Source organism: Typopeltis vanoorti, chromosome 8 (assembly GCF_054136105.1).
Source record: "Typopeltis vanoorti isolate ZY-2024b chromosome 8, IOZ_Tvanoo_1.0, whole genome shotgun sequence".
Taxonomy (NCBI): Eukaryota; Metazoa; Arthropoda; class Arachnida; order Uropygi; family Thelyphonidae; genus Typopeltis; species Typopeltis vanoorti.
The window spans coordinates 44,274,632-44,295,578 of record NC_143556.1 but is presented as its reverse complement, the minus strand read 5'-3'; the positions used below and the strand labels follow the sequence as shown (position 1 = coordinate 44,295,578).

The 20,947-nt window shown below is 34.8% G+C and overlaps 1 protein-coding gene across 5 annotated transcripts in view; it reads right to left on the bottom strand.

The window, feature by feature from the left end:
- LOC150103958 (F-box only protein 38-like) overlaps window positions 1–20,947 on the bottom strand; it is a 251,812-nt gene that overhangs the window by 9,360 nt on the left and 221,505 nt on the right. For all 5 annotated transcript variants that reach the window (XM_090397198.1, XM_090397200.1, XM_090397196.1 and 2 more), the window contains one exon: window positions 7,354–7,452. In XM_090397198.1, coding sequence (XP_090253324.1) covers window positions 7,354–7,452 — 99 coding nt within the window. The remainder of the gene's footprint in view (window positions 1–7,353; window positions 7,453–20,947) is intronic.

Genomic DNA, 20,947 nt, shown 5'->3' with positions numbered 1-20,947 from the left:
CAAGGCTATCACTAATTAATCGGTACTCAGTGAAGAAGGCGGCTAGCAAGTGCTGCCATCTCATGGTGCCTAACCCTAACACAATATTTTTAATGTCTGAAAATAGTGTGGGTTTGATGGCCGATTTTCTTGAGTTTAAGGGACGAAAAGCCCGAGTTTCCGGGAGAAAAAACCCGCTAGCCCGTGCCAGAGATCGATTAACTCGGGAACCCGTCGAGAAAAGGCTTAGCAAAAGTTCCTCTGGTTGGTGACTAGATTCGAATGCCTTTCGTCTTGCGGTCAAGCACTGTAGAGTGCAAACGCCATTTCTACTGAGCTACACAGGCTAAAAAAAAAACGCATTTAACGAATTAATTGACCGTGCCAAATGCTATATCGAAGCTGAGGGAGAGTATATTGATTGAAATAAACGATTTGAATAATTATAATTGGCCTGTGTTTTATTTTCTATCAAAAGTTTGGTTTCTTTTTGAACAGAGGGTGTATATTATAAAGGAAAGTGGTATTAAATCTGATATCAAAATTGGCAATGCTAATCTTAGCTCTTTACTGCAAGATTCCATGACTAAAATTGAATAACTGTTGTACTAAATTTAGTATGAAAATCAGCAATAAAAAGGCAAAGATAATGAAAATATGCAGAAACATTGAAAACCTCAAAAGTATCCTGAATGGCGAATCAACAGAATAAGTAAAACACTTCAGCTATTCAGGCACAATTTTTAGTGAAGACTTGAAATTAAATATGGAAAGAGACAACAATTAGTAAAGCTGGTTTGGCAGGAATTCAGCTGAATCAATTTATATGGAATAAGAGAGAAATTAGTCAAAACACTAGATGACGAACTGTATACGAGACAGTGCTGAAACCAGTTTTAACTTATGGACCTGAAAGCTGGGTTAGAAATAAAACACTTGATCAAAGACTGGGTACTACAGATATGAGAGTCCTGAGTAAGATTAGGAGAGTGAATGGATGGCATCAATGGTAGTATCATACTAAAATGAGGATATTAGGAAAGAACCTGACATTGTTGGCATTCAGGTGTTAGCAGAGCTAATCTCAGATTGTATAGTTACTTAAACATAAGGGAGAGGATAGATTAGCAGAACAAGTGTTGTTTGCCAGTGTTTTTTTCCAAGTTGGCTGGAAAAAAAGATCCAGAGGAAGACAATGATGCAAGTGGATTGATACAGTAAAAAGTGCCTTAAAAGACAGAAATATAAGATCTGATAATGTTGGAGTCTTGACAGGTAACAGATTGATTTAAAGGAAATCAATTGATCAGAAGTTTGTAATAGTGTAACTTTTTCATGTAGTACTGAAGATGAGTACTATATCCTCTGCATAAAATAAAGAGCTGAGATTAACATCTCCAATTCTGACATCAGGTTTAATACCACTTACCTTCTTAATGTGATCCATGTAGATGATGAATAACAGGGGACATAATATACACCATTGTCTCACAACTGATTTAACATCAAAACATTTTCCTGCACCTCCTTCAGTTCTAACTGCTTACTTATAGCACCAATGTAGACCATGTATTGCACAATACAATGTCCCATTTATACCATATAACAGAAGGCCTTAAACAAGGATGTCCTCTATCACTCATATTATTTGGTAAAAAAAAAATATATATATATGAATGAAATAATCAAAGAATGGAGGTTAACGAACAAAGAAGGAATTAATATAGAAAATAATTTTATCTTACCTTATTCACTGCAGATGACCAAGTGATATTTGGAACAACTGAGGACAATCAACAAAAAGCTGTTTATAAGCTGAATTTAATAATAAAAGAATATAATGTGTCAATCTTGCAAGAAAAAAAAAACAATGGCATTCAAAGGAAAAATCCTTGTCTGAACTAAAACAGTAATAGATAATAAAATAATCAAACAAGTCAACAATTTTAATTATTTGGGATATAAATTAAGTTACAATGAAGTTACAGTTCTCTCAAGTAAATGGAATAAACAAAGATTTAAGACAAGCAATGGTCACACACACAAGCAGACTAAGAATGTACAACATTTTATCAAAACTGACATTATTAATAGTAGTCAAGCATGGACATTAACAGAAAGAGATAAAAAAAGAATCCTTGCAGCAGCAGTGAAATATATGAGAACAGAGGTTACACAAGACTAGACAAAAAAAAAAAAACAGAAATGAAGATATAATGAAAGAGCTAAACCAAACATCCATAATGGAAACAACAGAAAAATACAGAACCAAATGAAAAGAGCATATCAAATGAATGAATGGCATATGACAGAATTCTCAGGAAGATGATGTACTGCAAACCAAAGGAGCAAAGCAGCAGAGTTGGAGAGAGAGAGAGAGAGAGATGATACGCTGTTCCATGAATCTTCTTCCAAGACGTAACATAAATTGCTCCAGTATTCCATAATGCACAGTACATCAACAGCTCGTATATACACAAATAGCTTAGTTGTGAAGAAAGTAAACACTGAGTGAAATTATATCACAGAGATGTAATAGAATGTCATGAAACTTTCACCAGAAATTTTGAGTACATGAGGTCTACAAATCTGAGGGATATGTAAGTTATACTATTCAAGTATTCAAGAAGCATCCAACTGGGGAGTTTCAATGGAAATTAACTCAAAACTAATACTAGAAGTGTGTACTATGGTATCATCCTCCAGAATTACAAACCCCCCCCCCCCAACTATATCATGCATGATGCATTCTGCCACAAAAGGAATTGTCTAATCAAATATCCCTTGACAAAAGCTATCCAATCTAGAATCCCTATGTTTTGATCTTCTCTGGCTCAAGACTTCCTTACCTCACTTTATATAGTCTTCATTTGCTGCTTTATTGCTTCCTAATTCTGAGATGTTGTTCTTTTTGACTACTTAGCACACACACACACACACACATGCAAAAAAAAGTTATTTAATGCAATTTAATTCTCAAATTATAAAACTGTCTTCCTAAGACATTTTAATATCCATAACACAATCCTTTCTCTTAACTTCACAGATCAAGGCAGAATGGAAGCAAATCATTTGCTATCAGTCACTATCTATCACAAATAGTTAATCTATTTGTGATAGATTAACTATTCAGAATACCAAGACAACAATCCTTATTATTCTTCAAACACACTGAACCCTTTCTAAACCAGCTCTCCTTCCAAATACACTGTGGATGTCCACCCTCCTCTTGGCAACTCTGACCATAGTCTTATCCAGGTTTCCCATTCTACAGATCATTCTCTTTCCAGTCTCGTATGGTGCTATGGTACCCTATGGTGCTACAATAGTACCAACTGGAATAACCTCCATAATTTTTATGCCTCTTTTTAATAGTTTGATTACTGTTTTTGCTCTCCTTATCAAACATTTGCACTGAACTAAAAAGCAAAATAATCTTCACTGAAATATGGGGCTTCATTTTTCACTCTACTGCAACCCCCCCCCCCCTCCAGACCCACATGCAAAGCCCTGGTTCTCTTAAAAAAAAAAAAAAAAAGTGCCCCTGTAGTCCTTAATAAAATTCAGCATAATTGCTTAAATAATAATTTAAAAAAATCCAGCTTCTCATTCAGCTTACATTACAGCCAGAAACAGGCTTATAAAAGGTATCAATATTCCAAATTAGACTTATAATAAAAATGAAATATAATAAGCTTGCCTCCTGCTCACTGGCAGTCAAACTTTCTGGCCTCTTGGTAAGGCTGTTGAGTGTAATTTTTGCACTTCCTTGTTCCCACCCCTTCTCACATCTCGATAATATTGCCATGGCAACTTCACTGGAGGATAACTCTTGGCATCAGTCTTTTCCTAAAACTCTTGATTTGATGACCAAGGCAAATCACCTCTTGCATTACCACAAATGGCATGTCCCTTCTGATCCTTCACAGAAGGACATTAGAAAAATGGTCATTATTAATCTTGATACTGATCTCCTGATCGAGATGGTATTCCTCCAGTTGTGCTCCAGAATTAATATCCATCTTGTACCTATATAATTTGTCACATTCATCCAGTATCTACCCAACAACATGGAAGCAAGCCTTTATCCAGTCTGTACCTAAAAATGGAGATAAAACTAAGCTATCGGACTATCTTAGCATTCCTCTCACCTTGGTACTATTGAAAGCAATGGAGAAGGTCCAGCTTCTTCACTACCTAGAGAGAGACCTATCAATTATTTGGCGATCACCAATATGGATTCTACCATTCTCATTCTACAGTAGACCTCAATTAACCTTACTCACCTTTGGAAAACAGGTCACAGAACCATTCGGAGAAACACCATGCTAGTTCACTCTTGATATTTCTAAGACATTTGACTGTATCTGGCATCTTATGGTTTCCCTCTTGCCTTTTGTGACTAGAATGATAGCTTCCTCTCTGGTCATTCACTGCATGATTTGGTGGCTGGTTTGCCTTCATCAGATTGCTTTAATCAATGCTGAAGTATCCCAAGGTTCTGTACTTTCACCCATGCTCATCCTCCTTTGCATCAATGATCCCCTCTCTCTCTCTCTCTGAATTCAAATCCTATTCATTATTTTGCTGATGACAAAATTCTCGATTCTTCATTTTCTTGTGAGAAACCAAATAAGATTCAAATGACTGAAGTCTCAAGATTCTCCTTACTATTCTCAAGTGGAGTAAAGACAATATAGTGAACTTTAATTCTATTAGAACTCAGTTCTGTTGATATCATCTGCAAGGAAGATTCTTCTTCGCTCCGGCTTACTTTTGATAATGTTCTGATATCCTTTCAAAATCAGTTACCTCTACTTTGGTTTACTGTCACATAGAGCTTATCCTGGCACAAAATATTACATCAGTAGCCTCCACAGCCCGTAAAAAAAAAATTGGTGTACTTTTTTCATTAAAAACTTGCCAAGTCCTAGATCCAATCAACACTTCATAATTCTTGATGATATACAGAAGAGGGCGACCGAATTAATAGGCAACCAATCTTGCAGATTTTTTTTTTGTCACTTTCCTATAAGTACACTGTTTCACCATTGTGCCTTTTTTGTGAGTACTTTCACAGGCTTTGCTCTGGCAAACCAGCTGCAACCATGTCCTAACCATTCTTCTAATCATGTAAGAAGTACAGCAGCCACTGCCAAACAGAAATACACTGTCTATCTCCAGCGATATCAAAGTCTCCTTCATTTCATCCACCTCTATTCTTTGGAACAGCCTTTCCCATACTGTTTTCCCCAAACGAGTACAGTTTAAGAAATGCCACGTATGAACAGTAAGTGTTTAACAGATTACTTCTTATTTCTTCTTAAACATTTGCTGTTCGCACATGGGATCATTATTTTTAAAAAAAATGTCAAAATAATATAAATCAAAATCTTAATAATTTTAAAATAGTAACAATCAAAAGTCAGAAAATAATTAAAAAAAATTCCTAGCTCACTCACTGTACATTAGTACTAAGAGTGGGATAGGGATTTTTAGTACTGTACTTGACAACCTTTTCCAGGTGGGAATAACATAACGAAAAGTTACTCTACTCTGTTGGGGGGGGGGGGAGGGGGAGGAAGTGCTACTAGCTGCTAGATGATTATTATTATTAGTTGACCTCCATAGAGTCAGAGACTCATCGTGGGAGGTCACACTATGATCATCTCCTTCAAATCATAGTCACATATCAGAGATTTATACTATATAAAAATTTATACAGTAATGGTCAAAGAGGTATTTCTGAAGATCTGGTCTCATTTGCACAGCAATTCAAATGCTAATTGATTCTGGTTGCTTAACATTCGTCTTTGACACAGCCTATCTAGCTTTACTATTTCTGTACATCTCAAATTTTACCAAAATGTGGTGGAAAGGAAAAGTAATATATCTAATAATTATAAATATAAAATAAATAAATCCTCTAATTCTTTTATATTCTCCAAAGGGAGCAAGCAGAGCTCTATTATTCCTAGCATTTTTTTTTTTTTTTGGTAAATAGTGAGCAGCTGGTCTCCACTGTTAGCTGATAATCACAACTACATCACTAATAGCTGAAGCCATGGGTAATGAGAATTTTCAAGGCAGGAGCAAGAGTATGATCGACAATTGCTACCATCATATGATCTTAAGCCCTACTTTGTAGCACCACTTGAAATAGTGTGAGTCCTGTTCTAGAGTCAATTTTTCTAATTCGCAGAATAAAAACTTCAAGTTTCCAGGAATTAAGTCTACCTGCATACCCAAACTGACTAATTTGGTAACTGGGGGAAAAAAAAAGCATAGAAAAAAAAAAATCATTTAGTTGGCAACTAGAATCAAACCTATGGCTACACAGTCCAGCTCCATAATTATATTTAATATACGGTAACCCAATATGTAGAACTCAAAATTTAATTAAGAAACCAATAAAAATATAATCTTCACAAGTTATGCTCTGAATGCGTAATGCTGTTCATGTGTTCTTCTGTCTGTCACTGTGTGCATCTTTGGTTGGTTTTACTAGAGGGAAAATAACAGTTTCTGGAAAAAAAAAAAAAAGTCTTATTCTGTATGGTATGAGATTGACTAACTCTCATCTTTAGATGAGAAGCCCTTTATGAAGGTTCCTTGATTTCTTTTATGGAATTTCAAACCAAGTTGTTCCAACAAGGACAACGTTTTTACCAAGTACACAAAGTTTTAATTCACACCTTTGGTGTACCTTTAAAAGTTGGAATCAGTTGCATTTTTTGTAAAACTACTACCACCAACTATCTTTCTCTTAAGTACTTTTTTTCATAGTTTTGCAGTAACAATCTTTATCAAGTCCTAAAAATGTTCTTAAGAAACTGCTCACCCATTTCCTGTAGCGCTGCTTTAAATCTTCACTTTAGCATTTAAAGGAAGTATGAACAGCAATTGTTCTGAGATTTTAATGTTCTTCCTGAGATTCAAAAGATAAGTGGAATTAGCAGAATTTCAAAGCACCACACAACTTCCAATTATTCAAATCGTAGCATTAAGCATTATTAATAACATTACTATAGCCACTGGTTCTGAGTTTTAAATGTTGTTACAAAGCACGTCATCATCTTTGGATAACACATTTAAGTGAATGAAATAAATCAGTAACAATGTATCTTTTCCTAGGAATAACAGAACAGGATTCACAACCTATAAGAATGAAATAACATATTTTGGTAAACTTTTTTTTAAAGCATCATTTGTCTCTTGTAAGCACTTTTCTTTTATAGCCAAACACTCAGCTGGCCATTAAATTACAATATATATCCTTCATTTTAATAATTTTATGATAAGATAATTTTTTTTGTAATCTTTTTTTCAGTAAGGGTACAATGTTTAGTCTATACACAAACATATATTACTTACATGTGTCAAGTTTAAGTGGATTACCATCATGCAACCACCAAACTTCTTTCAAGAATGGGTTATTTGTTATTAACTCATATCTACCATCAGGAAACTGTCCTAAAATTAAAAAGACAAGAATTTCACAATTTATGTATTATTAGAGGTTCAAGAAGTGTTTAAAAAAATATATATATGCATTTTTACATAATACTACACGAATAATCTGATATACATTAACAGTTTAATGCATAGCAGGTTTATTTATTTATATACTATTCAATAGTTATAATGTATTCTGTGTACAAACAAAATCGTTTGCATAAAACAGGCTATTATCATTTTTGAAAATGAAAAATAACAAAAGCAACTGAAATTCATTTGATTCTGTATGGTTATCTGTGTATTTTATATCTGCAGATGTAACTGATCACCTACAGGTAATGACTAAGAATGGAAACTATGAATTTCCAAAAGTTAGGGCTAAAGAATTCTGCCAATTTTTGAGAAATAAAAAAAGGCAATCAAACCTACCTTGTGGATCATCCTACTTTTTTTGGCTCTATTACTACTCTAATACTACCTTCTTTTTCTGACAATTTTAGAAATATTTGACATTCATCTGAAACCAGCAGAGAGAGGCTTCATTTATCTCAAAATTATCTGGATGGATTCAGTGAGTTCTCATATCTATTATTTCTTTTGACAGTATACAAGAAATTCAAGTAGCATTTAAAAATTTGATTATTTAGTTGTGAATTCCCAATATAACTAAAGGAAGTTCAATGTCATACCTTATTACTAAAATACTCTTGATATATCATCTTATATCAAATAGTTATATTTTTAATAAGTGAACTCTTGACTTCTGGTGAGATCAAATCATCTATGCAAAGGATATAATATATCCATTCAAATTTTAAAATCAGATCAAAACTTTTCTGGGAGCTTATGAAAATGTACATGTGCAAACTTTGTTTGCTTGCACTTGGCAAAGATGCAACCTTTGGGAAAAGAGGGAAAACTTTCAACATCTATCTCTAATCCAGAGCATTCTATATATATATATATATATATATATAATGCAAATTACCGTATTTGCTGGTGTATAAGACACACCCCCTTTTTTTGTACACATTTTTTTTGGGGAAAAAACTTTATCACTGAATATTATAATGAATTTACAGTATTTCAAATATAAAGTAATAAGTTGGTCTACTTTCAACAAATAACTAATCTAACTAGGAACCACCTTTTAATCTTCTTCGTCAAAACTCAGAAATTCATCTCCATAGCTAAATGAAGAGACACTTGAAACTTCTTCTAAATCAGAAACTGAGTCCTCATACAACAAATTGTCCTCTGTACCATCCAGTGCATTACTAATGCCACACTTCTTAAATGATTTAACCACTGTCTCAGTTTTCACAGCATCCCATGAAGCTTTGACCCACTCACAAACTTGCAAAATGCTAGGAATCTTCCTTCTTCCTGATGGTGTAACCTCAAAATCTGAAGACTGCATCCAGCAGTCTTCTGGATGCAGTGTTCCACTTCTCCTTAATAAATTCCTTAAATGGTTTATTAATACAGACATCTAAAGGTTGAAGCTAGACCTCCTGGAATTACAGCTAACTGAGTTTTCAAGTCCTTGAATTTATTTTTAACATCTTCTGTTCTGTGAGAACGAAACTGATCCCATACTAGCAGGACAGGCTTCTTCAACAGTCCGCTACAGCGCCTAGACCAAATGTTATCTATCCATAACTGGAATACTAGAATGTATTTCAGTAACTGGAATACATAACTAACATAACTGGAATGCTCTCATACACCACAAGGAAGCAAGAAAGAAATTGCGTAACTCGGAACAGAGAAAACTTCCAGAAATGAAAGTAATAAAAAACTGAGTATCGACATACAAGACGCACCCTGTTTTGCAGACCTATTTTCAAAGAAAAAAAAAGTGCGTCTTATACGCCGGGAAATACAGTAATATATATATAATTAGTATTATATATGTCCATACGGATATGTGCATTGCATTGCATTACAGGATACTAACACAATTGATGTGAAGATGCTATCCAGACTAGTTTCGAAAGTTTTTCCACTATGTATACAAGTAGCCCAGTCATTAAGTGACTTCATGCACAAATTTTGTTTGCTTACACGTGAATAAAGGATAAAACCAAGAATATAACTTCTTGGCATCTTGATGCAATATTAACAATTAGCACATTAATCCAAAACGAAAGTTTTTCTACTTCAGATATATTTATAACTAAACAAAGACCCACTCTTAAAACAGGAAATTCAGGTTCTGCATTTTTTTAAATTCTCTTTTAACAATAAATGCAAATATTGGTATTAACCCTCCCCCCCTCCACACACACACCCAGCATTACCTATCTGTATGTTGTAGCAATGTAATAATTTTCTGGTTTACAATCATCAAACTTAAGTCTTATTTTTTCTCTTATCTCTAGAATGCACAGTTCATTATTATAGCATTGGACTACTAGAATAAACACAAAAATCCTTATTTCAGAAAAACTGACAATATTAAACCAATAAAATTTGAAGGAATTCTTGAGAATTCCCATGAAATGCTACTTCCCATTTCCAAAGATTAAAAAGTGTCAGGAATTTAGAAACCCTTATGTGATGGATGAGAGAGTAAAAAATCTGTTTTTTTTTTGAGGATGGATGAACACAGTGACTGATGCTTTGGATATATTATTATTATTATTATTATTATTTGTCACCTCCAGGGAGTCCGAGGACTAATTGGGGGAGGGCATCTACTCTACAACTCTGCTTCCACAACTCACAATCCACCAATTGACCGCAACTACACCAACCACCACCACTATTTTTTTCCACAGACAATCACTAACATCCATGCCCACAGCAGGATTTGAACCCGCAGCCTCTTGACTGGAGAGCAGACATGCTGACAGTGGATTGACTGCTGCAGATCAAAAGGAGTTCATCAGGCTAGCATACCACCTCTCCAACCAACATATCACAGGCTTGAATCCCACTGTGGGCATGGATGTTTGTAATTGTCTTTAGGTTAGGAGATGAATTTCATCGCTCGGTGTGAGACCACCTCCCTGCTTATTGGAGGTTGAAAGTTTTTCTACTTAGTTATGCTATAAATTCAAGATGCCAAGAAATTATATTCTTGGTTTAATCCTTTACCCAAGTGTAAGCAAACAAAGTTTGCATGTGAAGTAACTCCACAACTGTGCAACTCGTATATAGAGGCTACTGAACTTCACATCACTTGCCTTAATATCCCATGATGCAAAGCACATATCCTTATGGACATGTATAATGCTATGCATAATGGGAAGAGTCACTACACAGAACAGTTTTGATCTTTATTGAAATGAAAAAGTAAAGGGGTGCAAGAGAGCCTGATAGCATTAGGAGAAAAAAAAGACATAGTATGAGAGATAAAGAAAAGGCCTCAGCTCTTTTATATCATCATATAGCCAAAGGATATCAGTTTTCCTTTTTCATATAGATGAACAATCAAAAGACCAACTGAAATTAAAGTGCAAAGATGACTGATTACCCAGGCAGTTAGCCTTATTCAGATAAGGCTAACCACCTGAGTTAACTGCCTTGAGTTGACCTTCTCTGACTGGGATTGCTTTCCAGTCGTCCCTGCAATTGACTATAAAATTATATTGAATTAAGGGGATGGAATCATTTAAAAAACTTCTCATAGACAGAATTTTATCTCCTCCTGGAGAATACTGCATAATGTGGGTGGTCTACACCATCTAGTCAAAAATTTGGTATTTGCTAGACTGCTTCTTTCTAAACACAAAAATAATCCAACTGAGCAATAAAATTTCCACAATACAATATTATTGTTCATTTAAGCATTTGGATGTCATACCTCTGGTTTTCAAATCCATGTTTCTTTCTTACCTTCCATAAATGATATTTTAATTCATTAATAACAGGTGATAAGCACTGGAGAAAAAAAAAAAAACCGCCCAACACATTACATAATATGTTCCAAATACTCAGGGTAAGAGGGCAGATGTAGAAAGCATGTTCTACTGAATCGGTAACAGACATCACAGATTGGATCTCCATTTGATGATATTGACTGGAAGGTAGCCATATGCAATTCTCCAAGAAAGATCCCTCCTTAAGGTATCCTTGGAACTTCAATAAGTTATGAAAGCACCCAACTGTTGAAGTTTGCGGCAAAAGAGATTAAAGATTTCTTTATAGCAAATTTTACTATTTTTAATAGTAAGAAAGCCAATGCCAGAGTGTTGTAGCAGTCTTAGAGTTAAGCACAGAGTGTTGTAGTATTCAGGAAAATCTCAGCTTTTGGACCTTTATAAGACTGCTAGAACACTCTGGCACTGACATTTTTTCTGTTTAAAAAAGTAAAATTTGGTATAAAGAAATCTTCAATACTCCGAACAGGAGATAGGCAATACAGGAGAAGGTCTGCACATGTGTGATTGGTCTACAATATTTTATGGATTTTTGAAGCTGTATTGCTTAAATAGCAGAATTTTAAAACTGGAAGCCCAAATCCTCCATGCTTCTTTGACAGTTGAAGCAATTCCTTTTTAACTTCTTGGTATCGGCTGGACCAAAACAATTGCACAGGCTTGATATATAACTGCTTTTCTTCAGCTTCTGTGATATCTGTAACATTTATAATGTAACAACTGAGCAGGAAAGATTATGGTTTTGAATGCTATAGCTTTAGAAGAAAAGGAAAGTGGCCCTATTTTTCAGTCTTCTAAGGTTCCAAAGTTTTTGTATATATATGTTCTTGAACTGGTAATATTGGGTAAGTGGAAAAGGAAATTCCAAATATGAGGGGTTCTCTATTAGGGGTTAGTCCAAAAAGGAATGCCTCCAAGATCACACTTCCCCCAAACTTTCAATTTTGTCTAGTCTGCATTAGTAGTTAAACTACAAATCTTATGATTTTTCCAAAATATCAAAAAATATATATCATCATCATCATCATCATCAAATTCCTGACATGTACCCTCAAGGGTTGTACAGGAATTAATAGTACTACATGAAAAACTTACATCATCAACCAACTTTCTATCTACAATTTTCCTCCAAATCAATCTGTCACCTTTCAAGACTCCAACATTATCAAATCTCATATTTCTATATTCTAAGGCACTTTTTACCATATCAATCCACCTATATATTGGTCTTCCTCAGGGTCTCTTTCTGGCCAACCTGGAAGAGAACACTTGTTTTGCTAATCTTTCCTCTCCATTTCTTTTAAGTGACCATACCATCTGAGATTAGTTCTGCTGACACATTCCTGGATGCTAACAATGTCAAGTTCTTTCCTAATATCCTCATTTTTAATATAACATTGCCGTTGATGCCATCTGTTCATGTCCCTAATCTTTCTCAGGACTAATTTCTGCAGTCTCTAGTCTTTGATTGAATGTTTTATTTCTAACCCAGGTCTCAGATCCGTAAGTTAAAATTGGTTTGAACACTGTCTTGTATACAGCTAATTTAGCGTTTTGACTAATTTCTCTCTTATTCCATACAAATTTATTCATTTCGCTTCCTACCATACCAGCTTTGTTGATTCTATTATCTATTTCCATATTTAATTTATGAACCTCACTAAAAATTGTGCCTAAGTAGCTGAAATGTTTGACTTGTTCTATAGGTTCTCCATTCACAATACAGTTGATATTTTCAATGCTTCTGCCTATTTTCATTGTCTTTGTGTTGTTATTGCTGACCTTCATACCATATCTATTACAACAGTTATTCAATTTACTCAGGGAATCCTGCAGACTTGTAGGATTCCCTGACTAAATAAGAAAGATGAGATTAACATGTCCAGTTTTGATATCAGGTTTAATACCAATTTCCTTCATAATGTGATTCATATAAATAATGAATAACACAGTGGATAATGTACATCCTTGTCTGACACCAGACGGTTTAGCATTAAACCATCTTCCTGTACTTCCTTCAATTCTAACTGCTGACTTACAACTCAAATAAAGACTAAGTATTTTTTGATATAATGCTCCATTGATGCCATACAACTGTAGTGTTTTGAATAGATTCTCTCTTGTCACAGTGTCATATGCCTTTTTCAGATCTATAAAACTTAAATACACATCTTTGTTATATTCCCATGATTTCACAACTATTTGTTGTAAAGTGAAAATCTGATCCTGATAACCTCTAATTGGCTTGAATCCAGCTTGTTTTTCACCAAGCTTTCCTTTCACAATCCATCTCAACTGTTTATTAAATATACTTGCATAAATCTTACCAGGAACACTCAGAAGAGAAATAACTCGATTCAGTTTTATTTCACTTTTTATATATGGATACTATGAGAGCTCTACTCAAATCATCTGGAATTCATCCCTCTGTCCAGGCATTCGGAACTATGCAGGGCAGCAACTGCAAGACTTTTATACCTCCATACCTGAGCATTTCTGGTCAAATATCATCTACGCCAGCTGCCTTTCCACATTTCAGGCATTTTTCTGCCTTTTTTTCTATTTCAAGTATGGATATGTATTCCTGATTGCATGCCTCATAAGTGTTTTTTTTTTTATCACTGCGCTGTTTGATTTGAAATGTTTGAAATAATTACTGCATACATCAAGAATATCTTTTTTTCCAGTTTTCATATCCCATTTTTCATCTCTATAATAAATTTAGTTTAATCCTTTATCCAAGTGTGAGTAAACAAAGTTTGCACCTGAAAGTATCTTCAGGACTGGGGTAAGGTGGTACAACACCAGGCAACTCGTTGCAAAGGTGGAGCAAGCTAACATCACTCCTATCTCAGTATCTCCCATAATGCAACACACATCTCTTTGCGGATAGTATAATGTTATGCATTAAGGGAAGGGCCACTACCCAGACGAGTTTCGACCTTTATTGAGATCTCTTCAGTGGGAGCCAGGCCCAAGTAAAGATATGAGGCAGAAGCATTAGCAAGGTTATCTCTACCAATAGGATTTGCCAAACGGTGTGCCACCTTTTTATTAAATTACTCTGGATTTAGAGAAAGATGTTGAAAGTTTATTTTTCACTTGGTTAGACTATAATAAATTTAGTTTAATCCTTTATCCAAGTGTGAGCAAACAAAGTTTGCGCCTGAAAGTATCTTCAGGACTGGGGTAAGGTAGTACAACACCAAGCAACTCGTTGCAAAGGTTGAGCAAGCTAATATCACTCCTATCTCGGTATCTCCCATAATGCAACACACATCTCCTTGCAGATAGTATAATGTTATGCATTAAGGGAAGGGCCACTACCCAGACTAGTTTTGACCTTTATTGAGGTCTCTTCACTGGGAGCCAGGCCCAAGTGGAGATATGAGGCATTATAAATATATTATAATAAATTTAATACATAAATTTATTATAGTCTAACCAAGTGAAAAATGAACTTTCAACATATTTCTCTAAATCCAGAGTAATTTAATAAAAAGGTGGTACACCGTTTGGCAACTCCTATAGGTAGAGATGACCTTGCTAATGCTTCTGCCTCATATTTTCACTTGGGCTGGCTCTCCCACTGAAGAGACCTCAATAAAGGTCAAAACTAGTCTGGGTAGTGGCCCTTCCCTTAATGCATAACATTATACATATCCACAAGGAGATGTGTGTTGCATTATGGGAGATACTGAGATAGGAGTGATGTTAGCTTGCTCCACCTTTGCAACGAGTTTCCTGGTGTTGTACCACCTTATCCCAGTCCTGAAGATACTTTCAGGTGCAAACTTTGTTTGCTCACACTTGGATAAAGGATTAAACTAAATTTATTATAGTCTAACCAAGTGAAAAATAAACTTTCAACATCTTTCTCTAAATCCAGAGTAATTTAATAAAAAGGTGGCACACCGTTTGGCAACTCCTATAGGTAGAGATGACCTTGCTAATGCTTCTGCCTCATATCTCCACTTGGGCCTGGCTCCCACTGAAGAGACCTCAATAAAGGTTGAAACCGGTCTGGGTAGTGACCTTCTCTCATAATGTGAAACAGCAATGGATCTCCTAGGAGCTGCGTTTTACATTATGTGAAACCGGTCTGGCAATGCTGTAGCCAACGAAGTTTAACTGAGGCTCGGCTATTGCTAATATCAGTTCGCTCTCTTAAAGGAGCAATTTGAGTCTCCGGGGAAAGTGTTTTCCGGTATGGCCCGATGAGGGGCTTTATCGGTGAATGCTTTTCCCCAGAATATGAGTGATTCTGCTCAGTGGTGGTGGGTGGAAGGCCATAACTGAGTGGAGCCAATGCTGAGATGGACAGTCTTTCGCCCACTATTGAGTGGCCTAGGGATCGTCCAAATTTTTTAGAGAAAGCTTTACTTATTCATAAGGTCGAAACTAGTCTGGCTAGTGGCTCTTCCTTTAATGCATAACATTATACATATCCGCAAGGAGATATGTGTTGCATTATGGGAGATACTGAGATAGGAGTGATGTTAGCTTGCTCCACCTTTTGCAACGAGTTGCCTTGTGTTGTACCACCTTACTCCAGTCCTGAAGATACTTTCAGGCGCAAACATTGTTTACTCACACTTGGATAAAGGATTAAACTAAATTTATTACAGTTTAACCAAGTGAAAAATAAACTTTCAACATTCATCATCTCTAATTCCTTTTACAGCACTCTTTCCTCTATTTCTGATCTTTTTCAACAACCTCCAGAATATCTTGCTGCCTTCTTGATATTTATTTTCTATGTTCTTGCCAAAGTCCTCCCATGACTTTTGTTTAGCTAGTTTTACACAATGTTTCGCTTTCTTACATTTGTCTGTGTATTCTCTATCAGCAAAAGCTGACTTATTTGCCAGGAACTTTTGATATGCTTTCTTCTTTTCCTTCACTGCCTTTTTAACTTCCTGTGTCCACCATGGAGATCTGATTTTTTTATCCTTGCAGACAACTTCACCACATGCCTCTCTGGCTGAATCAATCAGGGTTTCCTTCAAGGCTTGCCACTGAATCTCCAAGGTTTGGTTCCTGTTCTCAAACTCTTTCATTTTTTCTTCAATAATCTTTGTGTATTTTAGTCTACAGTTCAAATCCGAGAGCTGCTCAACTTTTATTCGCTTTAAAACTTACATGTCATTCTTTTCAATATGAAATTCAATTTTATCCTGCTCAAGACTAAATAGTGATTGCTTCCAATTTCAGATCCTCTGTACACTGTGTCCTCCACCAGGGAGAAAACATCACTATCAACAATAACATAGTCAATGAGACTTTTCTTATTCCTTGCCTCTTCTCTCCATGTGAATTTGTGCACATTTTTATGTTGGAACATTTTGTTAGTAATAACCAGTCCATGTCTTGAGCAGAAATCCAACAAGTGTTTTCCATTATTCCACCTCTACCTTAGTGGAACCATAAGCACAAATAAGTCTCATTGTCCAGTTCCCCATTCTGATATTTGCCCACATCACTCTACTTGAGACTGCCTGCCATTCAAGAAGATTAGCCTCATATTTAGTGTTGAATACCATGGCTACTCCTTCTTTTCCTTGATTGTCATTGCTTGAATATAATATATATATTAAGAAAAAGAGATATTTATGATATAAAAAGATATATATATGGAATCATTATCTTTCAAAGCATATTAGCATATCAGCAGCATTCCTGATTACTCTACCTATCTTTGCATCAGCAAATAGCTGTATGTTGCTTGTCATATCCTTCCCAATATTATTAATGTACAGATTGAATGACAATGGACCAAGCACTGATCCTTGTGGTACTCCACTAGTTACCTTAAATCTTGTAGACTCACATCCCCAGTATACCACTTTTTGATATATGTCAGTCAACCGTCTATCCATTCTAATATTCTATAACGCAAATCCATTTTCTCCAATTTATGGAGCAGTCTGCTATGTTGTATTCTGTCAAAAGCCTTAGCAAAATCCAAAAGTATCATTGTGTATTCATTCCCCTTGTCTAGTTCAATGGTAACATTGTTATAGAATGTGAGCAAGTTGCTAAAACATGACCTTCCTTTAGTAAACCCATGTTGTTCATTTCAAAGTAGAGTTCACTGTCAACCCATTTCTGAATGCGAGCACTAATCAATTTTTCCAAAATCTTCACCAATACTCCTGAGATACTAATTGGTCGATAGTTGGATACATCAGTCTATGCACCACCCTTTTGCAATGGAATTACCATACATTCCCGTGGAATCCTCTCTGTTCTGAGACTCATATTAAATGGCCTGGTCAAAGGAATGGCCAGCTGAACACTCTTTTAGCACATGTGCTGATATCCCATCAGTACCTATTGCTGAATTCTTATTCAATTTGTGCAACAGCACTAATACCTCATCCTCATACACCTGCATTTCTTCATCTAGTGAAGAGGTAACAGTGAGTTCAATGTTGCGTACACCAGATTGATAGCTTTTAACAAAATCGCAACTCATTTACTGAACAATCTCTTCTGCATCTGTTACCTATATTCTCCAGGAACTCCATGATTCTGAAGTGCTTTGAATATTGCATTAGTTTTGATGAAATCAAATGCTTTTTCATAATCAATAAAGGCTAAACGGAGAGGCAATTGGTTTTCTTCTGTTTTTTCTATTATTTGTGTTACTGCATGAATATGATCAATTGTGTTAAAGCCTTTACAGAATCCTGCTTGTTCTTTTGGTTGATTTGAGTCTAGAGGAGGGTTTAACCTGTTTGTTATTACTTTTGTGAGAATTCTGTATAGATTAGAGAGAATACTAATTGGTCTATAGTTCTTTACTTTTTTTTCTCCTTTTTTAAATAACAGTATCAAAGTAGCATTTTTCCAGTTTTCTGTAAGTTAGTTAGTAAGTTCGTGACATGGTGGATTATGTTGCTTCCTCTCCATTTAATTAATTCTATGTGAATTAGGTCTTCACCAGGACATTTTCCATTTGTTTTAATGCTTGTTTTATTTCATCTGAAGTGAATGGTGGGATGAATTCCATATGTGATGGGGAAGAGTTATTTATATTTGATTTATCAATTGAAGGATCACTATAGAGTTTATAAAATTCTTCTACTCTGCTTAGGATTTGTTCTTGGTTCCTTACTGTAGATCTTTTATTGCAATTATTTGACTTTTGCCAACTGATAAATGTTTTCTTTATTTTCATATTTTTGTTTCCAATTGTTTCTTTTATCTTTGTAGTGTTATAAGATCTTATTTCATTTCTCATCTTTTTCTTTATTGTTTTTTATAGTTCTGCATATCCTATTTTAGAAGTTAAGTTTTTGTCTTGTTTCATATTTCGTCTCTTTTTAAGTAGTTGTAAGGTTTCCTCTGAAAGTTTATGGTCTATTTTTGTTGAATTCGTTGACTGCTGAGATTATTATTTCTGATAGGTTTTTGCTTATTTTATTTATGCCTTCTTCAAATATATTTATTAAGTATAGTTTTTGATTGAGTTTTTCTTCTTAATCCTTCTTCTTGTTTTCAATAGGTTGTAAGTCAAAACTTGTTGATTTTTTGTTGTTTAGCCATTTTATTCTTTCCAATTTGGGGTTTTATTTTAATTTTGGTTCTCACTAGTCAGTGGTTACTTCCTGTTTTTACTTGATTTAGTACTGAGGTATCTTGAACTATCTCTTTATTATTACACAGTATATAATCTATTTCATTTTTTATTTCTCCATGTCCATTTTATTTTGGGGGCTTTCTTAAGGGGTGAAAGAATAAATCTTATTAGCACCAACTATCTCTTTTAAAATCTTAGTCACCAATCTCGCTTCTTCACATCCTGGAATTTCAATTCCTAGAGTTTATACCCTTAGAGGAATTGGTACCCTTATCTCAGGTTGGAGGAAAAAGACTAAAACCTCTGTGTTTGATTGTAAGGGAAAGATTAAAAAAAAACCTTTCAGTCGTAAGACTGAGAATTAAATAACCTCTTGATATAGAAATAGTTCTACACCATCAGCAAATGCTCTATTTGAGCTACTATAAAATGGCAACCATGATACTGCCAAAAGTAATCCTGAAAATATTAACTGCACGCACTACCAGCAATCTTAATATTTACTTAAAAAAAAAAAAAAAAAAAAAACAGTGCTAGTAGAGAGAAAACTACCACCAGCACCAGTAAAATAAAACCAAAGTGAAAAAAAAAAAAAAAAAAAAATGAAAGAAAATGTACTTATTTTGCCAAAATCTGAGATATCATCAGAGAGAGCCAGACACAGAAGTGACACCAAAGTTGAAGTAATGCAGAAGTCATATTTCCATATACAAGTAGTCAAAAAGCGTCACACCTTATTTCTTAAATACTCTGCATTAGAGATGGAGGGTTAATTAGAAGAAAATTTGACAAAGAATATTTGTTGAAATCTGACTTTTGTTAATCTTCCTTTAATCTTAAATCGTCGAGACAAATGCCGGAGGGGGGGGGGGTATAAATACAGTCTAAATGTGATTTTTTGAGTTTATTTTCGTGCTCTCTTTCAGTAAGTGAATTTGACTTTAAGTGCTTGTTAAAATAGCCCTTAGCATTATGGAAGAAGCAAAGAATTTTGGAGTACTATGATAAATTGCCCAAAATGAGTGAGCGTAGTGCAGCTGTACATTTAAAAATTTCACAACCATTCTTGCGCAAGCTCTTAAAAAACAGATCAAACACTGAAACTTCAGCTCTTACTAATGAAAACATGGATTGGAAGAGAGCCTGATGTGGTAAGGATACTCAAGTTGAATCAGCATTAAAAATTTGGTTTAGTAATGTTTGTGAAAAGAATGCCTCGATTAATAGACCTTTGATGCATCAAAAATGCAGAACTTGCAAAAACAATGGTCCAAGAAAATTTCACCACAAGTGATGAATGGTTTAACAGGTGAAAAAAAGCGAGAGAATATTTGTGTAGAAGTGTATTCATGGCAAAGAAAAAAAAAAGTGCCGATTTTTTTTTATCAGCTGATGCATGGATTAAGACCTAGTGGCCAAAAATTATTGCTGAATATTCTTCCGAGGATATTTAAAATGCAGATGAAACAGGACTATTTTTGTGAAATGCTTGAGTATCCCTATTTGTTTAAAAATGAAAGTACTAAATGATTTAAATCTTTAAAAGAGCAAGTGACTTGTTGTGCTAATATGAGGGGTGAGAAACAAGAGCTCCTAGTGACTTGAAAAAGTAAAAATCCTCGATGTTTTAAAGGTGTCAAAAGTTTGCCTGTTGACTACTGTTCTAGTGCAAATGCTTGGATGACTAATGACATTTTCAACAATTGGTTAGTTAAGTGGGATCTTAAATTAAAGTTTCTTGTACATAGTGATACTACAGTTTGTTCTTCTGATTCCCCTTTTTTAGACGAACTGAATAAAATTAAAAGCAATGTGATATGTAACAGATATATAACAAAGCTTCTTCTCCTACTTAAGTAGCTTCTCCAATTTGGAGGTTAGCAATCATGGTAAGCCAGAGTGTGCATTCCTCTGCCATTCTTTTGATCCTGTAATAGCTCGTTACCATCCATTTCTTAACATCATCAACTTAAGAGGTTCTTGGTCTACCAGAGATCTTCTCTCTAATTTTCCCTCCAGTATTTTCAGAGATATTTTC